We start from the raw sequence: 25,700 nt of genomic DNA, 5'->3' as shown, positions 1-25,700 counted from the left end.
CTTAATTTTTCTTTAAATCTCACAACACCATTATAGTAAGTTTGTCTGTTGTTTTCAGGTTGATCCCCTGTTTACAGTGCCTGCACCTCCACCTCCGATTTCCAGCAGTATCACACCTCAGATTCTGCCTTCCTACTTTTCCCCATCTTCATCCAATATTGCAGCACCAGTCGAGCAGCTTTTGGTACGGACTCGTTCAGTGGGTGTAAATACTTGCGAGGTTGGAGTAGTAACAGAACCCGAATGCCTTGGACCCTGTGAGCCTGGGACCAGCGTGAACTTGGAAGGAATTGTGTGGCATGAAACTGAAGAAGGTAAATTGTTTTTTCCACTAGGTTTGTCTGTAAGATACGTTAATGAGGAGGAGGTTTTGCTGTATCTGCCTGGGTGCTAACTAGCGGCCAGCTAGTCTGTTGGGACACCGTTTTGTACAATGGCAGTCACAGCTCTATAGCTCAGTTAGTGAGTTTTTATTTTAAAAACAAATAGCAGGGGTTTTTTTATTATTTAAGCAACTGCATTTTCCAAATGAGCTACCCAGGTAGCATCGGCTAACAACAGAGTTGTTTTCTTTTGCAATATTGAGAAAAGCATATGAAGAAATCTTTAACAGAATAACATAGATTTAAATGTACGTCATGAAGGGGTATATGTGATGGGAGTGGATATATAAGTAGAACTTAGTTGAATATTTTGGAATTCAGACACTATGATAAAAAAATGCCACGATTATGTAACAACAGAAACCCCAGAGATCCTCGCAGAAATTCAATTTGATGTGATTATTGTTTGCTTTTTGGTTATTTGAAACATGCTTTAAGAGTAAGCTGTTCTTGCTCGGAGAAGAGTGTATTGTCTGGTGAAGTGCTGTTTGAACCAGAGCAATTTTGTTAATATCCTTTCAAGGCATTTCGCCAAGTAGGAGTCCTGGAGAGCTTTGGGGAATACTGAACGTTATTTGCTATGATTTAGAACAAAGTAAGTAGGAAGAGGACTATGCTGTGATATGCAAATTTTGCCATTTTGGTTTTCAAAAGCTCACTATTAAAATAGCAGCTTTCTCCTTTTGCTCTTAAAAATACTGCTTGTGTACACTAAACTTCCGCAATTTTTGGGTTAATAATAGTGGGTTTCTCCACTTATAGCTGCTTGAGAGTCTTCCTGTGATTGTTCTTATGTTTGTTTTGAGGATTATTTAATTTTTAGTGATCTACCTCCCTCAACATTGAAAAAAAGATTATTTGCAGAAGGATGTAATGAAAAAATACAGCAGTACATTGCTGCATGATAAATCCTGATATCCTTCAGACATATGAACAACAGCATTTGGTCCTTTGCAGTGATATATAAGACCTCACCAAAGTGCTCTACACTGTCCTCTCAAAAATCAATAGAGTCAGATTTACTTGCTTTTATATGCTTTCATCCATCCATCTTTCTCTCTGTGTATGCCTACAGCAGATTCATAAGGTAGATTGATCCTTTTAGATTGTTTTTAAAACAGAGTATAAATTCTGTTTTAAAACACCCCTGCAGAGATGACTGCCCTTAGCAGCTCCAGTCTTCCTTGACTGTATTAACCAGAGTTGCAACGTGTGGGCGTTAACTGTGTTGACATGAAAGAGCAGTAGTTGTTAATAGTGTTATTCTTGCTGAATAAACTAAACTTCTGACCTCCACTGAATTTAAGAAGCTTGCCTCGTTGAAGGTTTGTCACCAGAAATGAAGTATTGAAAAAATTGCATTCTGTTCAGGATGACATTCCACTTACCAGATTCTCGTTATTTAATAGAAATTAACTCCCTTAACCTTTTCCCAGTCTGTCTAAAACAATTTTCTGAAACAACTCAGAGTTCAGTGGCAGCATGTTTGATTGAAATGGTTTTGAAAGTGCCCGTTTTCACAGCTTTACAAATACTGCTTGTTGACACTACATCTATGAGTGACTACAATAACAGATAAAATGGGATTTTAAAATCCTCTAGAAATATAGCTAGAATGTAGATTAAGAGACTGAAGATAATTGATATGATTTCATGTGCTATGGTTTGTACTGTGTTCTTTGTGTTTTACTGTTTCAGACTCTGCTGACTGAAGAAAATGATAAAAAATGTACTCTTTTTTCTAGTGTTCACAATCAACACTGTATTATGAAAAATGAGTTCCTAATGATCATTTTTGCATTTTTATTAAGTTTTGATGTTTGAGGTGTATATATATAGCTGGTTTCAAATTTTGTGATGTGTTCGTGAAAGCAGCTATATAACAGCTTGTGTTTCTGCCAAATTGTAGAAAACAGGGTGCAGATGGGTCTTCATAATTCATCTTTAACAGAAGGAAGATTAGAAAATACTGATTTTCTCCAGTTATGATTTTGACTTTAATTAGACCAGAACATGACCTTTCCTAAATTGGTGTAAATCCAGAATACTGTAATACTGAAATCTTTGTAATTGGTGACATCTAAAACCATCTTGATGTTCAAAATGACCAACTGAAATACAAATGTATTTTGTGATAGCCATATGTTTCTTTCATATTCAGTCCCTTCATGAATTTCCAAAACCTAACAAAAACATACAAGCAAACTGGGATCTATCTAGTTGTCTATGTATCTGATAGCTTTTTAACGTAAAACATTCCTAAGAAGCCAAAGTATGAAAATTTCTTACATTGGTTTGTGTTTTGAGATGTTTGAATTATTTTGTATCTGATCTAGCCAGATGACTTGTGAGGTGATTAGAATAGGCTTGTAGGATGTCTGCATATTCTATGGCACGTGGGAAGTATGAATCAAATGTGCTGCTGAGCAGCTTCCATTTGCTGCAGAAACTAGCTGTGGGAATGCAAATACAGAAAGGATGTGGTGATCATAGTTATTACCATAAGAATAGCAGAGTGAGTAGAGAAAGGTGAAATCAGATAGTTTATGTAGAACTCATTATTAAATGTAATACATGCTTTATAGAGGAAAACACGTATACTTGAGAATTCATGTTTTCAAGGTTTTTGGTATCTGAAATAACCGGTTTTCATTTAGGAATGTTAAACAAATTGTCACAATCTGTTGCATTTGTTCTCCAAGGTCAGAAAATGGATGATGTTTGGTTTTATTAGTCATAGTTTCAAGATAATCTCTCCAAAGGAGGGAAAAAAGCAGTACTGGATTTCAGACAGAACTGTGGCAGATCAAAAAGTGCATTGTTACTACAGCTCTTTTAATTTATTCCATGCCAATCTATTCAGTTGACTTGATCAGCAGATTTAATAAATCTTACTGTTTTTTCCAGAGTGTTTTGATTTTAAAACATGTACGGGGAAGCTGGCATCTGAAGTCTGTCACATTTTATTACAGGGCTTTGTAACTAGCCATAGCTGGTTACTCACACAATTGATGGAAACTGATGGTTATCACATGGCCATTTCTCAGTTGTACTAAGTTGTGTAGTGTTTACTTTCTACATATGTACACTGTAGGCATTTAGATCTGCATAATGACCTTGTTTGGATATGACTCGATAATGTGTCCACAGTGGTGTTAGTGGCTGTAGAAAAGAATATTGAAGGATCTGTAGTAGTGGAATGAGAAATGGTTATGGGCAAGTCATCCTTAAAGTTGGCAGCTGATGCAGGTATTTGACCCCAGAAACTACCATCCAGTAACAGTGGAAGTCCTTCACAAAAAGCAGCTGTTAGTGTTATTAGAGTGTATTTTTTGTTTGGTTGGTGCTTCTGACACTCTGGGAACCAGCTGCTGAAAATCTGTATTTCTATACTGAGTAGTAAGGTTTATCTAGAATTAGGTACTTGGCTAAATTGTGTAATTATCTTCTGGGTAAACACTTTTGAAAGGAGCAGTAATTGTTTCGTCCTGCCTGGAGGAAATAAAAATGACTCAGAAAAAAAGGGAAACCACCAACCAACTTTCTAAATCACTTAGAGCTTGCTTTTTTGTTTGGTTTTTCATACACAGTTGCTCTGGGTCATGTAATATTTTTGGTTCTGCATCTAGTCTGCCTTCAGATGTGGGAAGCAATAGTTCCGATGAAGTCCTGTTTGCCTGAAAACTATGTAGAAGACAGCCATCCATCACCTTGCTGCCTTTGGGTGCAGAAGAAGCTGCCTACACATGGTATTAGGGCTCTTGCATTGTTGCACTGACATTCTTTGTGCAGTTTGGGTACAAACTGTTGTTGTTCAGTAATTAATAATGGGGCAATAAGTTGTATTTTTTAGTGTCCTCTTATCCATGTTAGCTTCTTGGTTTTCATAACTTGAGACTAGTTGTCAAATGTAAGAAATAGGAATCTGCTGGGCCTCAGAAATCTGATGGGATCATCTCCAGGGTATTCCAAATTTATCCTAGCATCAGCTCTGACACTATTTTGCAGAAATTTTTAGTAGAAAGGAGAATGCTTAGATGACAAAGAGGCATGCTGGTATTCGTTGTGTATTGGTTTCCCAGCCTGCCACATATGCAACTCATGTGCATAGATATTGTTTTGAAAACATATCTTTGCACAGAGCTGGCACGGATTCCTGCCTGCCTTACTAACTGTTGTTTTGCAAAAACTATTTTAAAATAACAGTCTGTTTTAAATGTCCTTGGTTGTAGAAGTGTTTGCACATGCTTGTATAAGTAAGAGGGTGACTTGTCTATAGAAATAGAAGAATGAGAGGTAGTCTGACTCTGAGTCCACTTAGCAATTTTTGTGGTTTAACAACCACATTTTCCTACTTTCACAAATACAAAGGCATGATGAAACAATGAAACTTTTAATGTTGAAAGCCATATCAAATATGTAAATAAACGCATGCAAAAATTAGATATTTTTTAAAAAATCTCTTTTATCAAGTAACCTTAAAATAATTAATAGAAATTCAGATAGACATGATTAAATCACACTGTTGTCTTGAGCTGAGGCAAGGCGTATAGAGAGAGGTAATATCCTTTATTAAACAAAGCAATACATTTGTAAAAAAACAGGTAAGCTTTCAGATGGGGTCCATTTATATTCTGTCCTTTCTGTGTGATGTAGACCATTGACTTGCTGGATACAGGAAGCAGTGGTTTGGTATTCTTAACCGTCACATTCAGTTCAGAATTGAAATGGGTATTTTCATAGGAGAGAAGCATAAAGATGTCCACTGTTCAAAAATCAAGCTTTGTTATGTCCATGTTACAGAGAAGTGGTTCATGGAGAAGATAGGGTTTTTTTGCTAGGTGCATTAACAGAACACCTAAAATCCAGCTATTCTCTACTGTGACGAGTCATCTGCTGACCAGAATGAATGTTAGCCAAAATAAAAATGTCATCTGTCCAGAAAAAGCTTATAAACATGTTTACATTTTGAGATGTTATGTTTCTTTTTTCCTCTTTCTACTGTCTGTGATCTCAGACTCAGTAAATCAATGGATTTCAAGAGGCCTGAGATACGTGGCTCATTATACGCTCTCTCATTGTATTGTCTAAGGCACTTAGAGTCTAATGTCTAGTGTGTGTTACATAGAAACTAGTAGCAAAAAAGAGAAATGGGCTGTATCTCACAACTGGAAGCCTGCATGATAATGTCTGTGAGTTTTGGGCAGCTGGCCTCACCATGCGCTGCAGCATGGGTTGCAGGGGAATCTCTGCTCTGGCACCTGGAGCACCTCCTGCCCCTCCTTCTTCTCTCACCTGGGTGTCTGCAGAGTTGTTCCTCTTGCATATTCTCTTCTCTGGCTGCAGTTGCACAGGATTGTTGCCGCTTCTTAAATACGTTATCCCCAAGGTGCTACCACATTTGCAGATGGGCTTGACCCAATGGCAGGTCCATCTTGGAGCCAGCTGGCATTGGCTCCATTGGACACTGAAAGAAGCTTCTGGCAGCTTCTCACAGAAGCCACCCCTGGAGCCCTCCCAATACCAAAACCTTGCCACACAAATCCAATACAAATATACAGTGCTGGCCAGTGTTAGAGGCAAGGAGTGAGCTAGCTGGACTGCTTGGTCAAAGCCAGTATGGCAGTAATTTAATATTGATATATTTTATTGCTATAACACAAAACATTTGTGCTGAGAGAACCAAAAAAGGAACTGTTTAGGTTGGAAAAGACCTTGAAGTTCATCAGTTCTAACCGTAAACCTAACACTGCCAAATCCACCACTAAACCATGTCACTAAGCACCACATTTACGTATCTTTTAAACACCTCCAGGGTTGCTGACTCAACTGCTTTCCTGGGCAGCCTGTTCCAATGCCTGACAACCCTTTTTGTGAAGAATTTTTTCCTAATATCCAGTCTAAACCTTCCCTGACACAATTTGAGGTCATTTTCTCTTGTCCTGTTACTTGCTGCTTGGGAGGAGAGACCAACACCCTCCATGCTACAACCTCTTTGCAGCTAGTTGTAGACAGCAAGAAGGTCTCCCCTCAGCCTTCTCCAGGCTGAACAGCCCCAGATCTCTCAGCCACTCCTTATAAGACACTGTCATACGCAACCTTCAATTTCCCAGGTAGACAACTACTTGTAGTCTATTTGATACTGTTTTAATCTAAAATAAATGAAGCAAATAGTAGTTTTTATAGCCAAACCCCTGTGTATCCACAGAAGCCCCTTAAAATAGTTTTGAACCATTGGGACTGGCTGTTATGAACCAAGTGTACATGGTTGAGTTGATGTGGTTTTGATGAGTTGCCATGAATCAGCTGGGCTACGATAACCAAAGCTTTGCAGGCTCTTTGTGCACAGCAAACAGTAGATAAATTATGTCAGCACAGACCTTCTCAGTGAAGGAGAAATGCAAAATAAGTTATGGATCTTCCCTGCTGGCAAAGCTGTATGTCAGATGGGATATATTTTGATCTCAAGTTTAATTCTGATGCTTTTACAAAGCACTTCTTTTTCAGAAATATTCATTTAGCTATTAATTTAAACAGTAAGTTAAGTTTCAAGCTGTTTGTATAGGTGATGAGAAGCATCACAGATTAATGAAGATCTGTAGCAGAAAAAAAAAAAGAAAAAAATCATGTGAAAACAGAATCACTGCTCATTTCCAGGCTTTCTTAATGCAACTGGGAAGTTAAGCTAGTTCATCACCCCTTCTGTTCCTTCTCAACACCACTACTTCAGAAGTTTTTTGAAGATTGCAGACCACCACTGGAAGAAAAGCAATGAGGAAATTTGTGTAAAGGTGCTGTTAAATGTTAAATTTGGTATTTAAATTACAGCATTCCTCCTTAAACATACACACACCACAGGGTCTAACTAGTGCTAGTCCTACAACTTTGTTTAGAGAGGCTCTACATCCCTGTTGCATGGAGGGATGCGTGGTTTGTTTACTGCTGAGTGCTTGTCTTGTTGCATCATTCTTACGAGTACAGATGTAATGCTAAGCAGAGCACAGCCACAATACAGCTGCAATAACAGACCAAAAGTATCTCAAGTGTCTTATGTAGCCATGGTAGTAATGGCCAGCATATCTTAAGGGACCTGGCTAATGCTGTATTTTACAGCTCAGTGAGAAGACAGGGTCCAACTCTCTTGGTTTAACTCAAAGCAGAGAACGAAAAAACTTAACAAATTCCAGACATTACTTAAAAAACTGTATATTTCCAGACTGCTACAGAGGAAGACTCCCTGCGCTCTTGTACATACATAGAAAATTATCCCTTTTACAAACAAGCATATGGGGGCAGGGAGCGTGCACAGAAAAAGGAAGGAGGATAATTGAGATTGGAAACATTTGCTTGGAGCTATTTGAATGTGAAACTGAGCCTGCTCAAGCAGTGAGGTTATGAACACTGAAGGAGAAAAGAAACAGTTTTGAGCATTTACTGCTCAAAAGCAAAATCTCAATAGCAGCAGATTGCATAGAAGTGAGACTGTTCCAGCAGAAAATACTTGCAACATGTGGTGTTTGGATTTGTAGATAGCAGGGGGGAGAGATGACTGCTAATGAAGCAAGTGTGTATGCGTGCAAGTGTTTTCTTACTAAAAAATGCCACTGGAGTAAGGAATGAAAGCACAACTGAAATGGTGTCTTTAACTGGTTTAGTTAAAGGATTAAAACATTTGTTTAAAGGATGTTCTCACAGTCAGTCTAATTTTGTACACAGTTTATTTAGTTAGGACAAGCTATGGTCTTCCCATTTTGTTACACTCCTAAGTACTGCTGATCTTTTGCAGTGGTGAATGAGAGATTCTCTTTATTGCTGGACTACTATATGTTTTCACTAATACAGATAAATCTCAATAATATTTTTTTCTGCATTTCAGGCTATGTAGTGAAAAGCTGCTTTTGGCATTGGGACTAACTTGCCTGTATAAGATCAATGGATGGCCTAACATCCAGCTTTTCATTTTTTAGAATCAGTGGAAACTTACTTTTTTCACCCTGGGGGCATACTCATAAGTCTTTCCAGTTATTACTGATGTGGTAGGATCTAGTCACTAGTCTGGAACTGTTGCTGACAAGACGCAATCCAAAAAACAGAAGGAAAACCTCCATTTAAATTTTGAACATGGTCTTCAGGGTTACTAAAAGATTACATCTTATATTTTTGTTCTAAAAGGAGGAGACAGGAAAGGTAGAGGCTGAGGGTGAAGACAAAGCATATCAAAAAGAAAAGGTCAAGGGAATTGCTTTCTTGATTTAGACTGAAAAACTTGGTCTAAATTTATTAAAGCTAGTGTTGCAATGGAAACTATAATTGACGTTCATCAATTTTATATCCCCAAATGTCATGAGAGTTAGGGGAAAAAAAACCAAAAACAAACCAACACCAGCATTTGGGATTTAAAAAAAAAAGTCCTTTATTAGAGCACTTTGCCTTTTTTTTTTTAAATAATTGTTTTCACCTATTTGTTTGTTTAAGGATTGTCAACTAAAACAGGCACACTTTATGTCCATGACAACACTAGTTTGTGTTCACTAGCTGCACGTTTGGATCTCAAATGATTTTTAAGGGGATATAGCTAAGGCCATAGATGTAATTTGTAAGGGCAGGATATACTACCCTTGTTAAAGGTTTAATCAGAATAAAGGAGAATATTTAACAAAAGCGTTCTTTTCCTGTACTTTGTTTTAGTAGATGTCAGTTACTTGCTAAGCTTAGTGTGGAAATTTACCAGAACTTTGCTTGAGGTGATATTTTAGTGTATTTAAGTGGTTTTGGTATTGTTTGAGTTTTGGTATTGTTTCTATATGAGTGTTAACAGGCAGATCCAACCATTTGCTTTTTCTCTAGTGATGTACTCAATAGGATGAAGATTCCATTAATAAAATCGAACTAAGGTAGTTGTCAGTAGATTGCAATTCTGCAGCTGGTCCCTAACACTAAGAACAAGAACTGTGGAAAATTGGTTTCAAGCAAGGAGCAGTTCCAGATCAATCTTCAATTAATCTAAAGGTGGTGTTTGTTGTTTCCCCCCCATCCACCCCGCAGTCACTTGAAACTTCTACATTTAAGTAGGCTGAAACAAGTGATTACATTTTACTGCCTGTTTACTTTCCCCTACAGCGACTGAACCTGTACTTCTTAACCTTGCATTCCTATAGAGCTGGCTTTTGTGGATTCTTTAAAGCCTGAGGCGATGTGACCCCCTCTGGTTGGGAGATTTTAGAAAGAGAAGAGTCTCAGGTTTCAGTGAAGGATCTGTTTTCATTAGGGAAGAGATAAGCTGATGTCAACCTCTAGCAGAGTATTACTTCTAATGTGTGTTATGGATTTAAAAAGAAAAAAAGGCTTTTTTCGGTTATTCTCTACAACTTTATTGAAGTCCTGGAAGTTACGACTTCTGTGGTTTCTGAGAAAGTCTTGCAATGTATTAATATTTGCTTCTTGAGAAATTTTGTTCAAACCACTACTGGTGGCAATGAAGCTAGTGCAAGTTAGTCTGCCTCCAAGCCAGTTTCATGCAGAAGAACACCTGGCTATTGATGGACTTCATTTAGCTGTAGAGGAAGAAATATGGCTGGTTACAAGCCTGAACAATTAAAACCCACAATTGTTCCTGGCTTTGAACAATTCCCAGCTAAAGACCTGTATTTAGAGGTGCTACACTCTGAACTAAGGCCAGTGGAAGCTACTTATGTTCATTACTTAAGGAAAATGAGGTAATTTTTGTTGAATTCTGAAAGAGAGAATGACCTTTCAGCACAGTCTCCAGACACTTAAAAAAGCCTTTCAATTTTCTACTGTTATATAAAGGAAAGAACAAGTTTTCCTTAGTAGTCTTATAAAAACTAAAAATTCAGTATTTTTAAGGATGTCAGACCAGTGTGACTTGTAAGTAGGAGTATAGTTTAGTTGGAATTGTAGAATTTTTTAGGTCGGAAAAGACTTTTAAGATCATAGAATCTAGCTGTAAAACTAACACTGCCAAGTCCACCACTAAACAGTGTCCCTAAGCACCACATCTATGTGTCTTTGAAACACATCCAGGGATGGCGACTCCACCACTTCCCTGGGCAGCCTGTTCCAGTGCCCAACAACCCTTTCTGTGAAGATTTTCCTAATATCCAATCTACATCTCCCCAGTGTAACTTGAGGCCATTCCTGCTCAAACTATCACTTGATCCTTGGGAAGAAGAGACCAACACCCTCCATGCTACAACCTTCTTTCAGGTAGTTGTAGAGAGCGATAAGGTCTCTCCTCAGCCTCCTTTTCTCCAGGCTAAACAGCCCCAGTTCCCTCAGCCACTCCCCATCGGACTTGTGCTCCACACACTTCACCAGCTTCATTGCCCTTTTCTGAACTCTCTCTAGCACCTCGATGTCTTTCTTGTAGTGAAGGACACAAAACTGAACATAGTATTCGAGGTGGGGCCTCACCAGCACCCAGTAGAGTGGGACAATCACTGCCCTAGTCCTGCTGGTCACACTATTTCTGATACTAGCAAGGATCCCCTTAGCATTTTGGCCACCTGGGCATATTGCTGGCTCATACTCAGCACAACCGTGTCCTTTTCCACTGGGCAGCTTCCCAGCCACTCTTCCCTGAGCCTGTAGTGTTGCATGGGGTTGTCGTGACCCAAGTGCAGGGCCCAACACTTGGCCTCGTTGAACTTGGCCTTGTTGGACTTGGCATGAGCCCATCGATCCAGCCTATCCAGATTCTGCTGTAGAGCCTTCCTTCCCTCAAGTGGATTAACACTCCCACCCAACTTGGGTGTCATCTGCAAACTTACTGAGGGCGTACGTGATCCCATTGTCTAGATTTTTGTTAAATGAACAGAACTTGCTCCAATACTGAGCCCTGGGGAACAGCGCTTGTGACTAGCTGCCAACTGGATTTAACTGCATTCACCACCACTCTTTGGGCCCAGCCATCCAGCCAATTCTTTACCCAGTGGTAGCCAACTTCTGAGCTTTTTCAGCTTCACCAATTTTTTGAAACCCCAGCGAGGCCCCATTCTTTCCAGAGTGGAGGACTACTTAAGACGAGAGTGAAAGATCTTGGTTTTGCAATATAGTGACATAGTAGTTGTTTCTCATTAAGTTGGTTATTCAGGGTTGGTTAGAAACAGATTTATCTGGGAAAGCGTTCAAATATAGTTCTGGTGGGGAGAGAAAACGCAGCAGTGAAGTTGTCCTCAGAAGTGCTGGTGGAAGGCTGAAAGATCTCCACAGTGCTTCCAACTTCCACTGATCCAGCCCATGAGAACGGAGGTATCACTGAACCACATGCACTTTCTTCCAATCTAGTTCTTATGGAAACTTTGCACAACAAAACTTCACATCTTATTTGAGAGCGGTCTCCCAGGTTTTCTGTGTGTGCATATGCGCATGCTGTTACACTGAGTTATGACCTCTTGCTGACCTGGGAAACTGCAGATGCCAGCTAACTTTTAAACTGATTTGAAATTACTACTCCTCCACTGCAAGCATATTCCTGTTGACAGTAGGAATTAAGTTATGTAGCGTTTTAGTAATTTATTTCAAGATACCTATTCTGGAGGTTTTTGCACAAGAACTGACAGGCAGTTTCTCCTTCAGGTAGAGATTAAGGGTGGCACAGAGGTTTGGATTTACCAGTTAATGGTGCATTTTTATTAAATATGAACCAGAAAGCTAACACCGTATCTTATCTTGATTCTGCCCATGCAACTGGCACAGGAAATTAGTAAAAATAAGGGAGCAGAGGGATTCTTGAGGGATAGGAGTAAATCTGTGCTTGGTTTTGCTTCAGGGCAGTAGGTGGTGATTGGGTTACAAATGGTTCTGTTGATCTAGACAAACAAGTGACAGAAAAGAACTTAAGAGAAAATGTTTTTGTATCCTGAAAGCCTTATCTTCAAGAAGCACAGTTAGTAATGTTGTTGTAAAAAGAAGCTTCAATTTGGACAGACAGCTTGACTCAGGCAAAGCTGCTAATTTGTTTTCAGCTTCAAGGAGATTTAGAGTCTTTGCATCCTTGGCAGTAACATACAGCGTAATTGTTTCCCTTCTCCTTAATCTTCAGTCTAGCTGTATTGGCTTAGTGTGGCTAGGAAAGGCTGGAATGTTGACTGAATTAACTGCACCAGATAGCTTCTCCTAACAGGCAAGAGGTTGCTGTTGGACTCTTCTGATTTTCTAGTATACGAGGAGAACACTTGCTGTTCTTTTCATGATTACATCTAGATGCAGAAACACTTTTGCACAGAAAGGAAAATAAATTGTTGGGTATGAAAAAGAGGTGACAAAATTAATGTTCTTACACTGGCAACATTACTCAGTTATTACAGGCTCTATGTAAATAACAGCTTTGCTTTCATCTATTTTCTGCCTCTTTCTTCCACAAAAGTAATTTTGTAACCCTACAATTTTTAAATACCTTAAAAAAACCTAACTGCACCGGGAGATTGGTCTGCATTCCTATTATTCAGTTTGGCAATGTTTGTGGGCAGCAGCTGCTTACGCTTTTGGAGTATGTGCCATTAACATACCACTGGTATAAACCTAGCTTAATTCACCAAAAATGCAGTCTTCAAGGAAGAGATGTAGCATATCATTGAACAATTAAATTATTTAGTCAATCCAGTGGTTAAGCTTGGGTCAGCTTTGAAGGGTAAATTTCATTGCTGGGATACATTCTTGGCTATGAATGAATGCATGAATAATCTTTCTTTGAACCTTAAGATGCACAATAGACACAATAACTCCTGAGTTGAACTCTTGAGAGTGGGCTGATTTATGGGCAGCTGTTGAAAGTGCTCCTAGACAAACTATTTTTTCATCTATGAAGTGGAAACCTGTAGTATATTAAGTACTGTATACCATTGCAATGGTAGACAGACAAAAGCCGTGCAAATCTTTACTATGGATTTTTAATTTATAGATTAAAATAAAAAGTAATTATTTTGACGTAGTACACTGCCATAAATTGAGAATCACTTGTCAGGGCTCCAGCAGACAAATAGCTGAAGGCGTTATTGACCTCAACTGCTCAGCCAGTTGATCTGTGTAAGTTACCTCCCATTTAGTAGAGGCAACAGCAGGGATTGTGTGCGTTCTCCAGTGCCAGCAAGTTCACAAGCTTGCATAAACCAGTGCTACTTTCATTTGCATTAACGCTGTGACTGAGGGTGACCAAGGATCATATGGGTTTCCACCCTCCCTGCTCTGAAGGCTGTAGCCTGAATCAAAGTGCTGCTGCAGATGTACAGGAAGGGGTAGTATCACCCACTACGTGAAGATTTGGCTAAATGCATCTGCTGGAGGGCTTAGTTTGCTAGAAGGATGAAGAGAGGTCTGCCCTGTGGTCAGCAACAGTGGCTTGTAACAGCACCTTTTCAGTGCTGGGAGAGGAGGGAACTGTTCTTGTCTCAGTACCTATTTCTGAGCTGTTGTGTCAACACTGCACAGTGCTAGGAGGTTTACTGATCACTGTAAGGCATTCTGCAGTATTAAAATTATTAAAATGAAATTTGTGTTTTAGGGAGTTTTTCTGAGAATTAGTTGCAGAAGGAGCAATTTGATTTTATTTTCTTTTAGTTAACAGGCAAACAGATGGGAAAGCAGACCTGGAGTAGTTTTGCTGGCTGGCTGCCATGATTCTGTAAATTTTGATTTGTGTGGATATGTAGCAGTTTTATTTTTCCCTTTTTGGAAATGTATGCCTGTAAGTCTTTGGGAAATTAATCATTGGTTTCCTGTGAAATGTGCACTTGTAAAACAAATGTTGTAGCAATGTGGCATGCAGACCCTGTGTTGTGTCAGTTAGGAAGTGTGACATCAGCAAACTCCACAGACTGTCAGAGGCTAAAGCACTTTTCAAAGCATCATTCCTTCACAGCTCTCCAGAGAAAGGATTAAAAAATGTCAGAAATTTGAACTGCAGTTCAGTACAGTTTTATTGTTTGCCTTTGCCACTCAAAAGGCACATGGTTCATAAGTCTACCCAAATGAGATTTTTAATACTACTTGACCTTACACGATTCTGTATTTGAAATTAACAAGGCATTAAAATTTGCAAAATTTGTATTAACAACCAAGTGTGACTTGATCAAAACTTGGAAATCTTATATTTAATGTTCCACAGGGGAAAAGATGAAAAATACAACTAATATTTCACCCTTGGTGTGTCTGCTCTTCACTTCTTGCTAATCCCTGCGCCTCCACACCAGAACAACCTGCAAGAAAAGTTACTTAAGCATTTATTAACTGTGGTATTGATGATGATATCGCCACTAATTACATGCCAAGAGAGCTACATTTAACAGTAAAAAATGCTAGGGATTTAAGCACATGACTGACAGATTGGGTCATAGTTCTTTTTTTTGTAGCTTTTTCCCTGGAAAGAACTCCGATTCTCACTGTTCAGCATTTGAATTTCAAGATGAAAAGGCCTTTCCCTCAAAGAGTTCCATGTTGTTATTTAAATGGTAATTGGCTCTGCCCTCAGTTTGACTGTGAGCATTTTAACTTTAGTAGGTTTGTGATTTTCATTATTTTCAGTTTTGTGCTTCTAATGGAGGAGGTGATTTGGGGAATGACAAAGTTTAATTGCAAATTTGGAAGCTAGTTACTAGTGACAAAAGTTGATAACTTTTGGGAAGGCACGTATGCTATTTGAGGAATGTGTGTTCCATAATGAATTATTTTGCTTCTGTAATAATCTGTCTCTTCTTTAGTGGTGACTTTTACATCTGAGATAGTTCCTCCCTGACAGATGAATGTTTCTGTGTAGTGTGAACTGTGAAGCAGACATAAATTGTAGGATTTGTTGAGCTATTTGCCTGAAGACTTCCAGTTCAATGCAGTGCTTTCTGGAGAGAAGGTCATGGCCACGAAACTCTGATCTCCAGGGAGGCAGTGTTTGGAGAGTAATGATCTTTGGTGAATACTTTCGTAATCTTCAGTACCTTCTAGTGTAGAAAAAGCTATGGTCCCATTATGTTTTTAGGAGACAAAACCAAAATTTTGCTTTAATTCCTATTCACTCCTTGCTGAATCGGACTTCAGTTCCTCACTTTTTAACTCTACTACCTTCAGCTGTCAGTGTGATGAAGAAACATGAAAATTGCTATCCTTGTTATCCAAGGAAGGCTAAAATACTTGCACCAACAAATGCATTGCTATATGATATTGCTGTCATTGAAGTAAGTAAACTGATGTTGAAGAGCATTGAAGAGCATGATGAGACACAGTTGTATTTCCTGTGTTTGGTGACTTGGTTTTCATTCTATGAATGCGGAAAAAAGCAAGACCAAACCAAACACAAGTAAAAACCACGCAAAACACTTCATGCTGAACGTTAAACAAGAACCTGCCGGCCTGGGTCAGAGAAGCAAACAGATGAATGTTACAGTTTTCAGAATGCAGCCATTCCGTTTATATGTGGAAGGGAAATAGGCATTTGAGGAGTCTACAGAGGCGTCTTTGTGTTGGTGATGTAGCACCAAGGACTGCATTAAGAACCTCTGGTGTTATCTAATAATGTTGGAGATATCTTCCCATTGATGTGTTCATTTTCTACTGGCTTTAGACCACTCAAAATCACATCTCACCTGAAGCCTTTTTTCCTGCAGTCTCTTTCTTCCCCTCCCTCAAATGTATGGTGGATGTGTATTCATGTTTTTGCTTTCTGTTCAGAGAGGTATCCAGCTGGGAAAATATAGTGTGTACAATACTCTCTGCCTTCAACTGACATTTCTCATAAATTGCAACAGAAACACTGCTATCAGCAGCTTAATAGCAGGTAGAATACAGCTCTACATATCAAGTCTCAGCAGGATACAGAAACTACGGTTACCAAATTTTCAAAGAGAAAGGGTTGGGAGGGAAAGTTTTTATGTAAGAATAACTGGGGAGGGAGAGCTGAGAAACGTGTAAAATGGATTCATTGAAAGCTGCCTTAAAAAAAAAAAAAACTTGTAGAGGCTGACTCAGTGGATTCAGCATTTGCTTTTTGCTGAATTGTTGTTTTAGAAGACCTCACAAGAGGTTTTCTATTTTAAGCAGTGCAAAAAAAGCAGTACAACAGTCTTTCCTCTTTGATCCTTAAACAAAAACTACCCTCCAAAGCCATTCCTTTCAATACCTTTTGGAAAATAAGTAATACTTAACTGCTGCTGAGGTATAACGTGTTTATGACAGAAAATCTGGGTCAGCCACAGTGCATTTATGCAGGAAACACAGGTTTGGTGGCAGTAGGCTAGTAAATAGCATTATGTTCCTAATCACAGGATTTAATTAGTTTCCATTTTGCCCCCAGCTCTGCTTAAACCCAAATCTTAACTGAAGAAGGTCAGCGTAGGTTAGAAAATAACCTCACAGCATAGGTTAGACAATATATCACAATATTGAAGTAAATGAATTGATTTAGGATTTTTTTTTGTTTACTTGCTTGGGTTTTTTTGTTTGGTTTGGGGAGGGTATTAAGTCAGATCAGATCTTGTTTGTCACTAGGCTGGTCTGCTCTTTGTGACCATGACAGAAAGGACAGGAAATAATGATCTTAAGTTGTGGCAAGAGAGATTCAAGTGAGACATTAGAAAAGCATTTCTAACAACAAGGATAATGAGGCTGTGGAGTAGATTGTCTAGCAGCTTGTGGAGTCTCTGTTAGAGGAAATCTCTGCAAGCATTTTTTAGAATAGACGCTGATACTGCTTCAGAAGTGAAGGAGGTGGACTGGACAACTTATTGAGGTCCCCTCAGCTCTATAGTTCAGTGATTTTAAGAGCACAATAGTTCATAATTGATTTGTTGTTGTTGTTTACTTGCCACATGGGGATTTCCTAAGAAATTGTGACACAGTGTGTCACCTTCTGTATTTCTTTTAGATTTAAAATTAGTTGAACAGCATTAGTGAAATATTATACAATGGCAGTAAAAAGGAAATTGTGCTGCCAAAACCAGGGCTATATATAAATTATAGCAGACAGCTATTAATCAAGGGCTCATGAGAAACAAATATGGAACAGAAAACAACTCTCTTGTGGGCAGCTTAGTGATGAAGAGACCAACTGTTGAATCTGTACGGCTGGAGGAAAAAAGACGGGAGTGTAGGTACTCAGCTGGAAAGCTACCACTGTGCTTTTCTTAAACTTTATTTTTTCATATCAACACCTAGCTAGTCAATATCTTGTAATTTTGAAGGACACTTCTCCAGTAACCTTTGCTTTCCTGTAACATAATCTCTAAAAGCTGTCTGATGAGAAATGAGGGAAGGCAGTGTTATAAACATAGTACAGCATATTGAGATCCAAGAATACCGTTGAGTCTGAGTGAGGCACATAAATAACACTAATCTTCCTTCTGTGAGGACAGCTGTTGGTTTCAGTTTGGAGAGTAATAAAGACATACTCCTCTTTTCCTTCAAACTCCTTTCAGTGGAATATGTTGACAGCAGTAAATAGGTATTAACATTTTTGTCTGTGTGTTTCTTTGAGGAATATTGGTTGTATGCTGAGTTTTGCTTGGAGAGAAGAAAAAAATGTCTTCAAGGTCTCAAAGATACAGCCAGGTGTATTTTATTTATGGCATCTGTAAGACAGTTGGCAGCCAACCATAGAGAGACAAATTTCACTCCTAGTCTTTCCAGTTTTCTCACAATTTCCTACCACCTATTGGTTATAGAATTCAAGATTTTCCTAGCTAAGTGGTGTTTTCTCTATAGATGATTTTCCTGTGACAGAGAGAGTAATAGTGAGCATTACCAACAATGTACTCTTTGATTCATTTGCGTTCTTTCTGCAGCCCTCCCTTGCACTCCTGAAGTTTTATGAAGTTTGAAGATCTCATGAATTTCTGAGTTGGTCTGTCATACAGTTGTGTCAAAGAACAGTCTTTACCCATCAGATTATCTAACCATGAATCTTTTTGCCAGTGAGCAAGTAGCTTGCAAATACACAGTGTTTCTTTCCGTCTAGAATCTCGAAAGAAAGAGGAAGTTTTCTCATGAACAGTAAGAGAAAACCCCACACTTCTCTAAAAATATTTAATGCAGATAGATAGCTTACTAATCACTCAATGAGAAGGCTTTGAAGACAAGAGGTCTTCAGCCAATAACAGCTTAACTTTTGATTGCGCCTTCTATCTTCTCTAGACAGGACAGGTGAGATGGTAGAATCAGAAAAATAAGTTCAAAGCAGTTTTATCTAGACACAAATTCATTATGTCTGCAGTGGTTGTCATTGTGAATATCTGAAATCCAGAGCAATTTGGAAGGTTCTGTATGCAGTGCCTTTGCTTTCAAAAACAAAACCCAGATTGATTAAGATCTTTTTGAAATCATTCTGGCTTGACTACCAAGGAACTGTTGATTATGTAGGTGGAAAATCCTTTGGATTATCTTTCTGTTCTTTGTATGTTTCTGATAGTCACCTGTCAGGTAGAGTCTCCTATCCATGGACTTCTATAGGCTTCTCTTAAGCAATTCCCAAATGTATAGCTCTAGAAGTGGATATATTTAACACCTAAATACAGACGTATCAGCAACAAAAATAGGTTTTAATTTTTCTAAAACAGTGTGTCTTAATCTTTGAAATTTAAAAGTAATTGAAATAAACTCAGTGGCTGCAATTTTTCTTGGAATAATTCTGGTTTGCCTTTCTACTGAAAGAATCACCTGCAGTTTTTTGGTTTAGGGATGTGCTACTTCCACTTCTGAGTTTTTCAGATTTAACAGATTTGCCTTGTGTCATTTGTCATATGAAATACTGAGTCATGTCTTCGCAGTAATCTGTATGTCATTAAAGATAATACAAAATCTCATTTTCAGAGAAAAACAGAAGCTTCTTGAAGGAAATGGTTGTTAAATTCATCACCGTTTGGGAAATGCAAATTGTTTCATGAGTGTGCTTATACCTTCAGGACTCTTCTCAGTGTGAACAAAATGTTTATACGAATAGCCTTTATGAACTCTTCAGTCAAGTTAGCATTTCTGATGGACCAAATGCAGATTTTGGTGTTCTCAGAAATAGTTCTCAGTCAATAAGCAGTTTTATCAAAAGAGGAAAAAAGGGCCTATACAGAGGAGTCTACTTTCTGGGTGAGGAGGGAGGCTTCTGCCGAAGACTTGAGTAAGGCAGCCAGCTGTCATTCTTTTCACACCTTCCTGAAGTGTTACAAATTTCTCGTTGTGGCATCTGTTGTTACTGCATTTGGTTGTCTACTGCTCAGAGATGTTGTCCATCAACAGAAAGCCGTGGGTGGAGGCAGACACAGGTCTGATCTTTTCCCCAAGGGCACCCTTTCCCTGTCAGTGCTGCCTTATTTTCCTGATGAAGTGCCCTGATTCTGTGTGATTCTGCTCCATCCTTCCCTCTGAACATCCTTAATCTGCTGGTGATATTGCACAGTAAATAAAAGTAAATTAAAATACAGTATTGTTTTTGCTGTTTACTTTTGTTGTTTCACATGGTCATCTTCAGGTGATCTGTCCTGAAACACAAACACTCTTCTTTATAAGGCAGGTAGGTGAGTTAGAGGGATGAAAACAACTATATAAATAGCATGGGAGGACCAAGATCAAGGGAGCAGTCTTTCCATGCAGTTGTCTCCCAGCCTACGGGAGGGTAGATACCTCAGTGAACACTCACAATCTCCAGTGCTATAACCTCATCACAAGAAATGCATTGGCTAAATGGAGGAGCATTCCCACATTCAGACTGAGCCTGATTTTATGTGAGTTTGAAACATCACGCAGGTATTATATTTCATGGAAGGGGAGGTCCATGTGAGGTATGTAGATTATTCCATGTAGTACAATGATAGCACCATTTCCTTCCTTCCTGACAGAAGCCATTAGCTGCAGTGGATTAGCTTCTGTCTGAGCGGAAGTTGTTTCGACAAAGATGATCATGGAAGGAGTAAGCTGCAGTTTTATATTAGCAGAGAGGTCAGGTAATTAATGCATTGGAGAATTTGAAGAGAGAGAACAAAACACTGCCAGAAGCCTTGCTTTTGTGGCCAGTCAGAAGCAGCTTTCTTCATATGGACAGAGAGAACATAAATGACAATAAAACACGCAGTGGAAGGTTGTACTTAATCTGACTAAATATGACACATAAAGTCTTTTTCAGTCTATTCTACTCCTGTTGCAGGCATATATTTTCAGACATTCAGTGCATTTCCCCCTCCCTTTTGCTTCTATACAGAGGTTGCAGAAATTTAAATTAGCTGACATTTTCAGTATCCTAAGTAGAGGATTAAGGGTTATACTAGTGTGCTCTCGTGACAGTTAGCCTAGTTCAGACATGCCATTTTGGTCCTTTTTTTATCCTGCTGTCTGTTACACTGTATTACTAAGCACAATTCACAGTGTCATGGTGATTGAGTTCACAAACAATGTCATCACAAAGATGGGAAATTAAAATGTTCCTTGGTGAACTTTAGAAGGAAATTGTGGGCACAGAGTGTAAATCACAGTCAGGCTGTCAGGGCTTTGGTCAGTTTAAGGTGCCCTCTCCAGCACAAGTCTGCCTTACAAAATGAAGGGAAGAATTTTCCTCATTAATTCATGTGGCAAGGAAATGAAATAAACCACAAAGCTTGTACTACAAAGTTTTTATTGCTTCATTAATTTTATTGAGATAGAAATTAACCAGTTTCCTCTGTGTTTTAAACAGAGTCCGTTTCTGTTTATTGATGAAGGGGAAGCTCATCTGTGTTCCAGAATAGGTCTGTTTTCTGTTAGAAAAGGCTGCACTTAGAGATACTACATACTAACTTGACACACTATGCCTGAGAATCTGTGGTGTGGGATTTCTTAATTTAACAACAGTTTTTCTACCTCGTTGTTTTTGTGATAAGCAGTGAAGTATCAAGAAGGAGGTATCAAAAGATAAGAAAACGACTGAGTTGCAGCAGACATACCAAAGTCAATCAGTGTTTTTATGCATTTGCCGAAACTTTTCAGCACTGCATCCACATTTGGACTGCTGCCATGTTTGCTGAAGCATTCAGAGGATGTTCTCCTGCTCATTTAGGGAGGAATATAAGCATGGGTGTGTCACATTGTGGCAAACATATTCAATAATGTCTTTCATTTGAGATGTATTATTTATGGAGAGTTTTAAGCTGCCCTAAAACATAAGGAACATACACAGCTTTATTTGGGAGCTTCAATACAGACAGATTCGTATTTGAAATGGAAATTTAATGAGCTGTGACTATCTGAAAAATGAAAACGTATAGGCAGAGTCCTTGAAACGTCACCCATTTTTTTTCTCTATTTTTACGATAATGACTGTACAAGATGGGATTTGCATCTCTGAGCAATGAGTTAAATACTTCCAAATCTCCTTGAAATCAATTTCTTGTGATCACGCATGCAGATTGAAAACCATGACTTTGAGATTTACATTCTGTGAATAAAATTTACGTTCCCTGAAAAGCAAAGAAGGCTGTCATTTCATGCTTCCTAATCTTCATTGTCTATTTCCCTTTGGTACACACAAGCCCAGCGCGCCTGCGCACAGTGTAGAACAGCTTTCTGCCCTGTCGATTTTGTTTTATAAAAGCCCTGTTTCCTTTATTGCCTTTATCACATCTGTAAAATTTATTTAAGCAATGACAAATTTCTCTTTTAGGCCTGGAATCTAAAAGAAAAACTCCTGTCAGGCTATTGGTAAAAGATTTGTTGGATATGACTGTTCATTAAATTGTAAGGATCTGTGGGTGAGGCTGGCTGTCTGAAGCTGCTGTGAGTAGGTGCATTATGGGCTGTACTTGGTGAATATACATAATCAGGGAGACAAATGTGCTTCAACAGCCTCTTGTTTTGTTCAACTAAAATGAGTGTTGATTTTGGAAAGCTAAGCAAAATCACTGTCATTTTTCTAAATCAGATATCATTCATCCTACAGAGCACTCATGAAAAACAGCACTTAGGTTAAATATAGCAGCATTCAGCTTTGTAAATTGACAAAAATAGCAATAGATTTATTTCTGTTTAAAAAAATGGTCAAACTGAATGCAGTGCCTCTGAGTGGTAGCTAATTGACAGCGTTGTAAACAGGAATCCTCATACACTACAAGTGTACAGTCCAGGATGCTGCAGTGCTTACCTTCGCACACTGCTTTGACAGTTTTTCTCAGTTACGTCTTATGTCCCTTTAAGGACAAGAAATGTAATGTTGCACACACTGTTATTTTTAAGAAAGGAAATAAGAGAATATTCATAAAATAACTTGAGTTACTAATACTGTCACTGTTTGATTGACAGTAGCTGCATAAATAAATTAAAAGGCTTGCTCTATTTTAATTTTTATTATGCTGCTCCAGTACTGCCAGTGCTTAGTGTTCTGTTTATTCAGGTGTCCACCTAAATAACTGTGAAACTTCAGTAGAATCTGAAAACAAGCTATTTGATGGACGGCAAATTATGAGTTCTTCTCATTCTTCTGGGTGTAAATATGCTTTCAGCTGAAAGCCAGGCAGGAGGGGGAATCCTTCATTTGAAAGAAGGTTTTAGTTTACAGTAGATCTCCTCTGGTTTTATATGAAAAGCCACATTGGACTGAATGACAGCTGAAAAGGCAAGCTGCTGTATCAGGGGATTTAGCAGAAGGAAGATGCTGTTCTTTCAACCAGCACCTTCTCAGAAAGGTCTCTGAATCCCTTACCAGTTTGGTCCAATGGTGAGGTCAGTGCACTACCAAACATGTGGATGAAACAATTTAATTGAAGTGCCTCTCACTGTCTTAGTACCAATATTCAGGTTTAAGAAAGTAAATAAATATTCCTTAAGGCTATCAGTTTCTGTTCTGTAATTTCAAATGAGATTATCCTTCAGCTTTTAGCTGAAGTTATGAAGTTATGATGTCAGAATCATGTAAAGCTACAGCTTAGTTAACTTAAAAAAATTAAAAAAAAAAAAAAGGAAAAAGAGCCACTCTCTTCTTTCTGTTTCGATACCCAACAAAACTGATCTCTGGAGTTAGTGCAGTTGGTTTCTGCAAGTTGATCACAAGTTCCATTCCTATCAAAACTAGTCCTTAAAAAACTTTCCTTTCCTCCCCCCACCACACATTTTAACTTTGATAAATGGAAAAAAAAAAAAAAAAAAACCAACATAGAAGACTTTGGCAATTGTAAATCTAGCCACATTACACAGTGTTGAAATTCTTACACAAAAAAGGGTTTCCGCATATTTGGTGACAGCACATTATGATTCTGTAAATTACCTGTTAGTGGTAGTAAGAATTATGCATGCAATTGATGTGATGATACACAGTTGTTTAAAAATAATAGTAATAATTAAGGGTGAATGCTTTCAAAGACAAGTCGGTATTCCATGTGAAGCATGTAAGAGTCCAACTTAAATGCTCTTCAGACCTCGGGAGAACGCTAGGGAAAAATAATGACATGGTGATTAGTTGTGAAAGTGTTTTTCAATTTTGAGCACAATGTGATATTGATTTTGAAATACTATAGAGTGACTAAAGAAGAATGTATCTGTTTGTCCACAGTTAGCATAGCATGATTCCAAAAGGGATATTTTTAACCAAATCTGGTTTGGTCACTGGTTTACTAATACACAATTTATGTTATGGAACATATCAACATTTGTATGACAGTTCTTTGTGACTGAAAGGTTAGTGTTCTTGCAGTGCATAAAATTATCTTAGGAAATCTTTCTCAGTATGTGAAGATGATGAGTCTAGCTGTTCAAAAGTTACACCTTTCTTTCACACAAGTATGTGCCTAAGGGCTGATCTTTGTCGCTGATGATTATTAGCAATTACACATGTGTTACTTTCAGGGAAAAGGCGTTTGGGCCTTTGTTGTACAGCTCAGAGTCAATAAACTCCGATCTGCTCATAATAGCTTTTCTTTTTCATTGAAGCCTTGGACTTGCCCTAACTTCATGAGAGCAGAGGAAGAAAGAATAGAATAGAAACCATGGAGTTTGACTTAGGCCTAATGTGAGGAGGCTGTAAAACCTGTCAGAGAGCTTGATTGATTGGCTCTTGGGCTGCAGTCCTCAGTGCAAAGCAATAATGTTCCTGCCTCTTGTGAGAAGGTTGCATGTGCCACCTGGGGTCAAAGCTTATCAGCCTCAGGGGCCAACATTTCAGATGAGGCCAAAGTGCAGTCAATAATTTATACAGAAATTTGTGTGTAGATCCTGGACTAAAGCAAGCTTTATCTTGATATTGTTTGTCTTACCAAGTAAAGAATTAAGTCACATCTGAAAGTCCAGCCTCTTTTTTTTCTTTTAGTGACATGGGAAAATAGTCTCCTAATACTAAAATATATGTTTCTGTTGTCATGTTGGTTGTATTTAATGTGGGAGGGCATGCCTGTGGTGATCCTTTGAGGATGTTTCATTGCCAAAAGAAATGTAGAGATTTTTAACTTACGTCAGGATTCCTAGGACCGTAAGATTTTACTTATATTTTTTGCATAATTGGTCTGTCCTCAGTGTCTAAATAGTTTGTTTCTAAACTTATGAGGATCAAAGGTGGATCAGCTCTGGTGCATGAAAAATCTGTAGTAGTGCATGAAAAACCTGTAGTAGTGGCATAGTACACAGCAGGTCAGGGAAAACTAGCCAGGCTCTTATTATCAGTGGAGAAATTGGGGCATCCTACACAACAGACACTTACAGGAAAATTGTCCAAGTAGTCGCTGGCAAGAGGAGCCTAGCAGAAAGTGTACTGATCGCTAGTGGGAAATCAGTTTGCTGGTAGCTTGCCCTTGCATTGCATAAGTATTGACAAGCACCTGAAATAAGGCAACTGGTTAACTAAATGTTTTACTACTTTATTCATTTGGGATGTAATTTAAAACAGAGGAAAAAGATCACAGTGAACTCCTCTGCAGAACTTTGACACCTGTTGAAGTTGGTTAATTGGTAAGTATCTCACTTTGGTTCTGTCCCAGCAATAGTAGTATTTTGCTTTAGTAGATGCTAACAAAAGCCCCTTTACCTTTTTCTCAGGGAGAACACTAGAAGTCATATTTCATTAGGCTTGTTTACAAAAAAGGACTGGTATTTTCTTAGGTGTGTTGCTGAAATACTTTCATCTGTGCATCTTTTCCCCCACTAAAATACAAGACTTTTATAATAGGAAGGACAGCACTGCTGACTACTTTTTAAGGAAAAGAACTAGTTTGTGGGATAAGAGCTGTAAAAATTATGTAGGATTTAGTCTTGGCCATGCATAATATTTGTGTTGTGGTTTTCAGGTCTAAAAGGTGGACTGTAAAGCATAGTTTCAATTTTAATCTGTAAACTATAGCAACAAAAGACATTACAATAAGGTTACTCCAAATCCTA

General features: G+C 38.4%; 1 protein-coding gene across 5 annotated transcripts in view; it reads left to right on the top strand.

The window, feature by feature from the left end:
- The window catches only part of ZNF608 (zinc finger protein 608), a 90,232-nt gene that overhangs the window by 42,657 nt on the left and 21,875 nt on the right, over positions 1 to 25,700 (top strand). For all 5 annotated transcript variants that reach the window (XM_071801955.1, XM_071801954.1, XM_065861130.2 and 2 more), the window contains exon 3: positions 59 to 314. In XM_071801955.1, coding sequence (XP_071658056.1) covers positions 59 to 314 — 256 coding nt within the window. The remainder of the gene's footprint in view (positions 1 to 58; positions 315 to 25,700) is intronic.

This window comes from Patagioenas fasciata, chromosome Z (genome assembly GCF_037038585.1).
Source record: "Patagioenas fasciata isolate bPatFas1 chromosome Z, bPatFas1.hap1, whole genome shotgun sequence".
Taxonomy (NCBI): domain Eukaryota; kingdom Metazoa; phylum Chordata; class Aves; order Columbiformes; family Columbidae; genus Patagioenas; species Patagioenas fasciata.
Note: the sequence above shows the minus strand (reverse complement) of the source record. Positions and strands in the feature narration are given on the sequence as shown.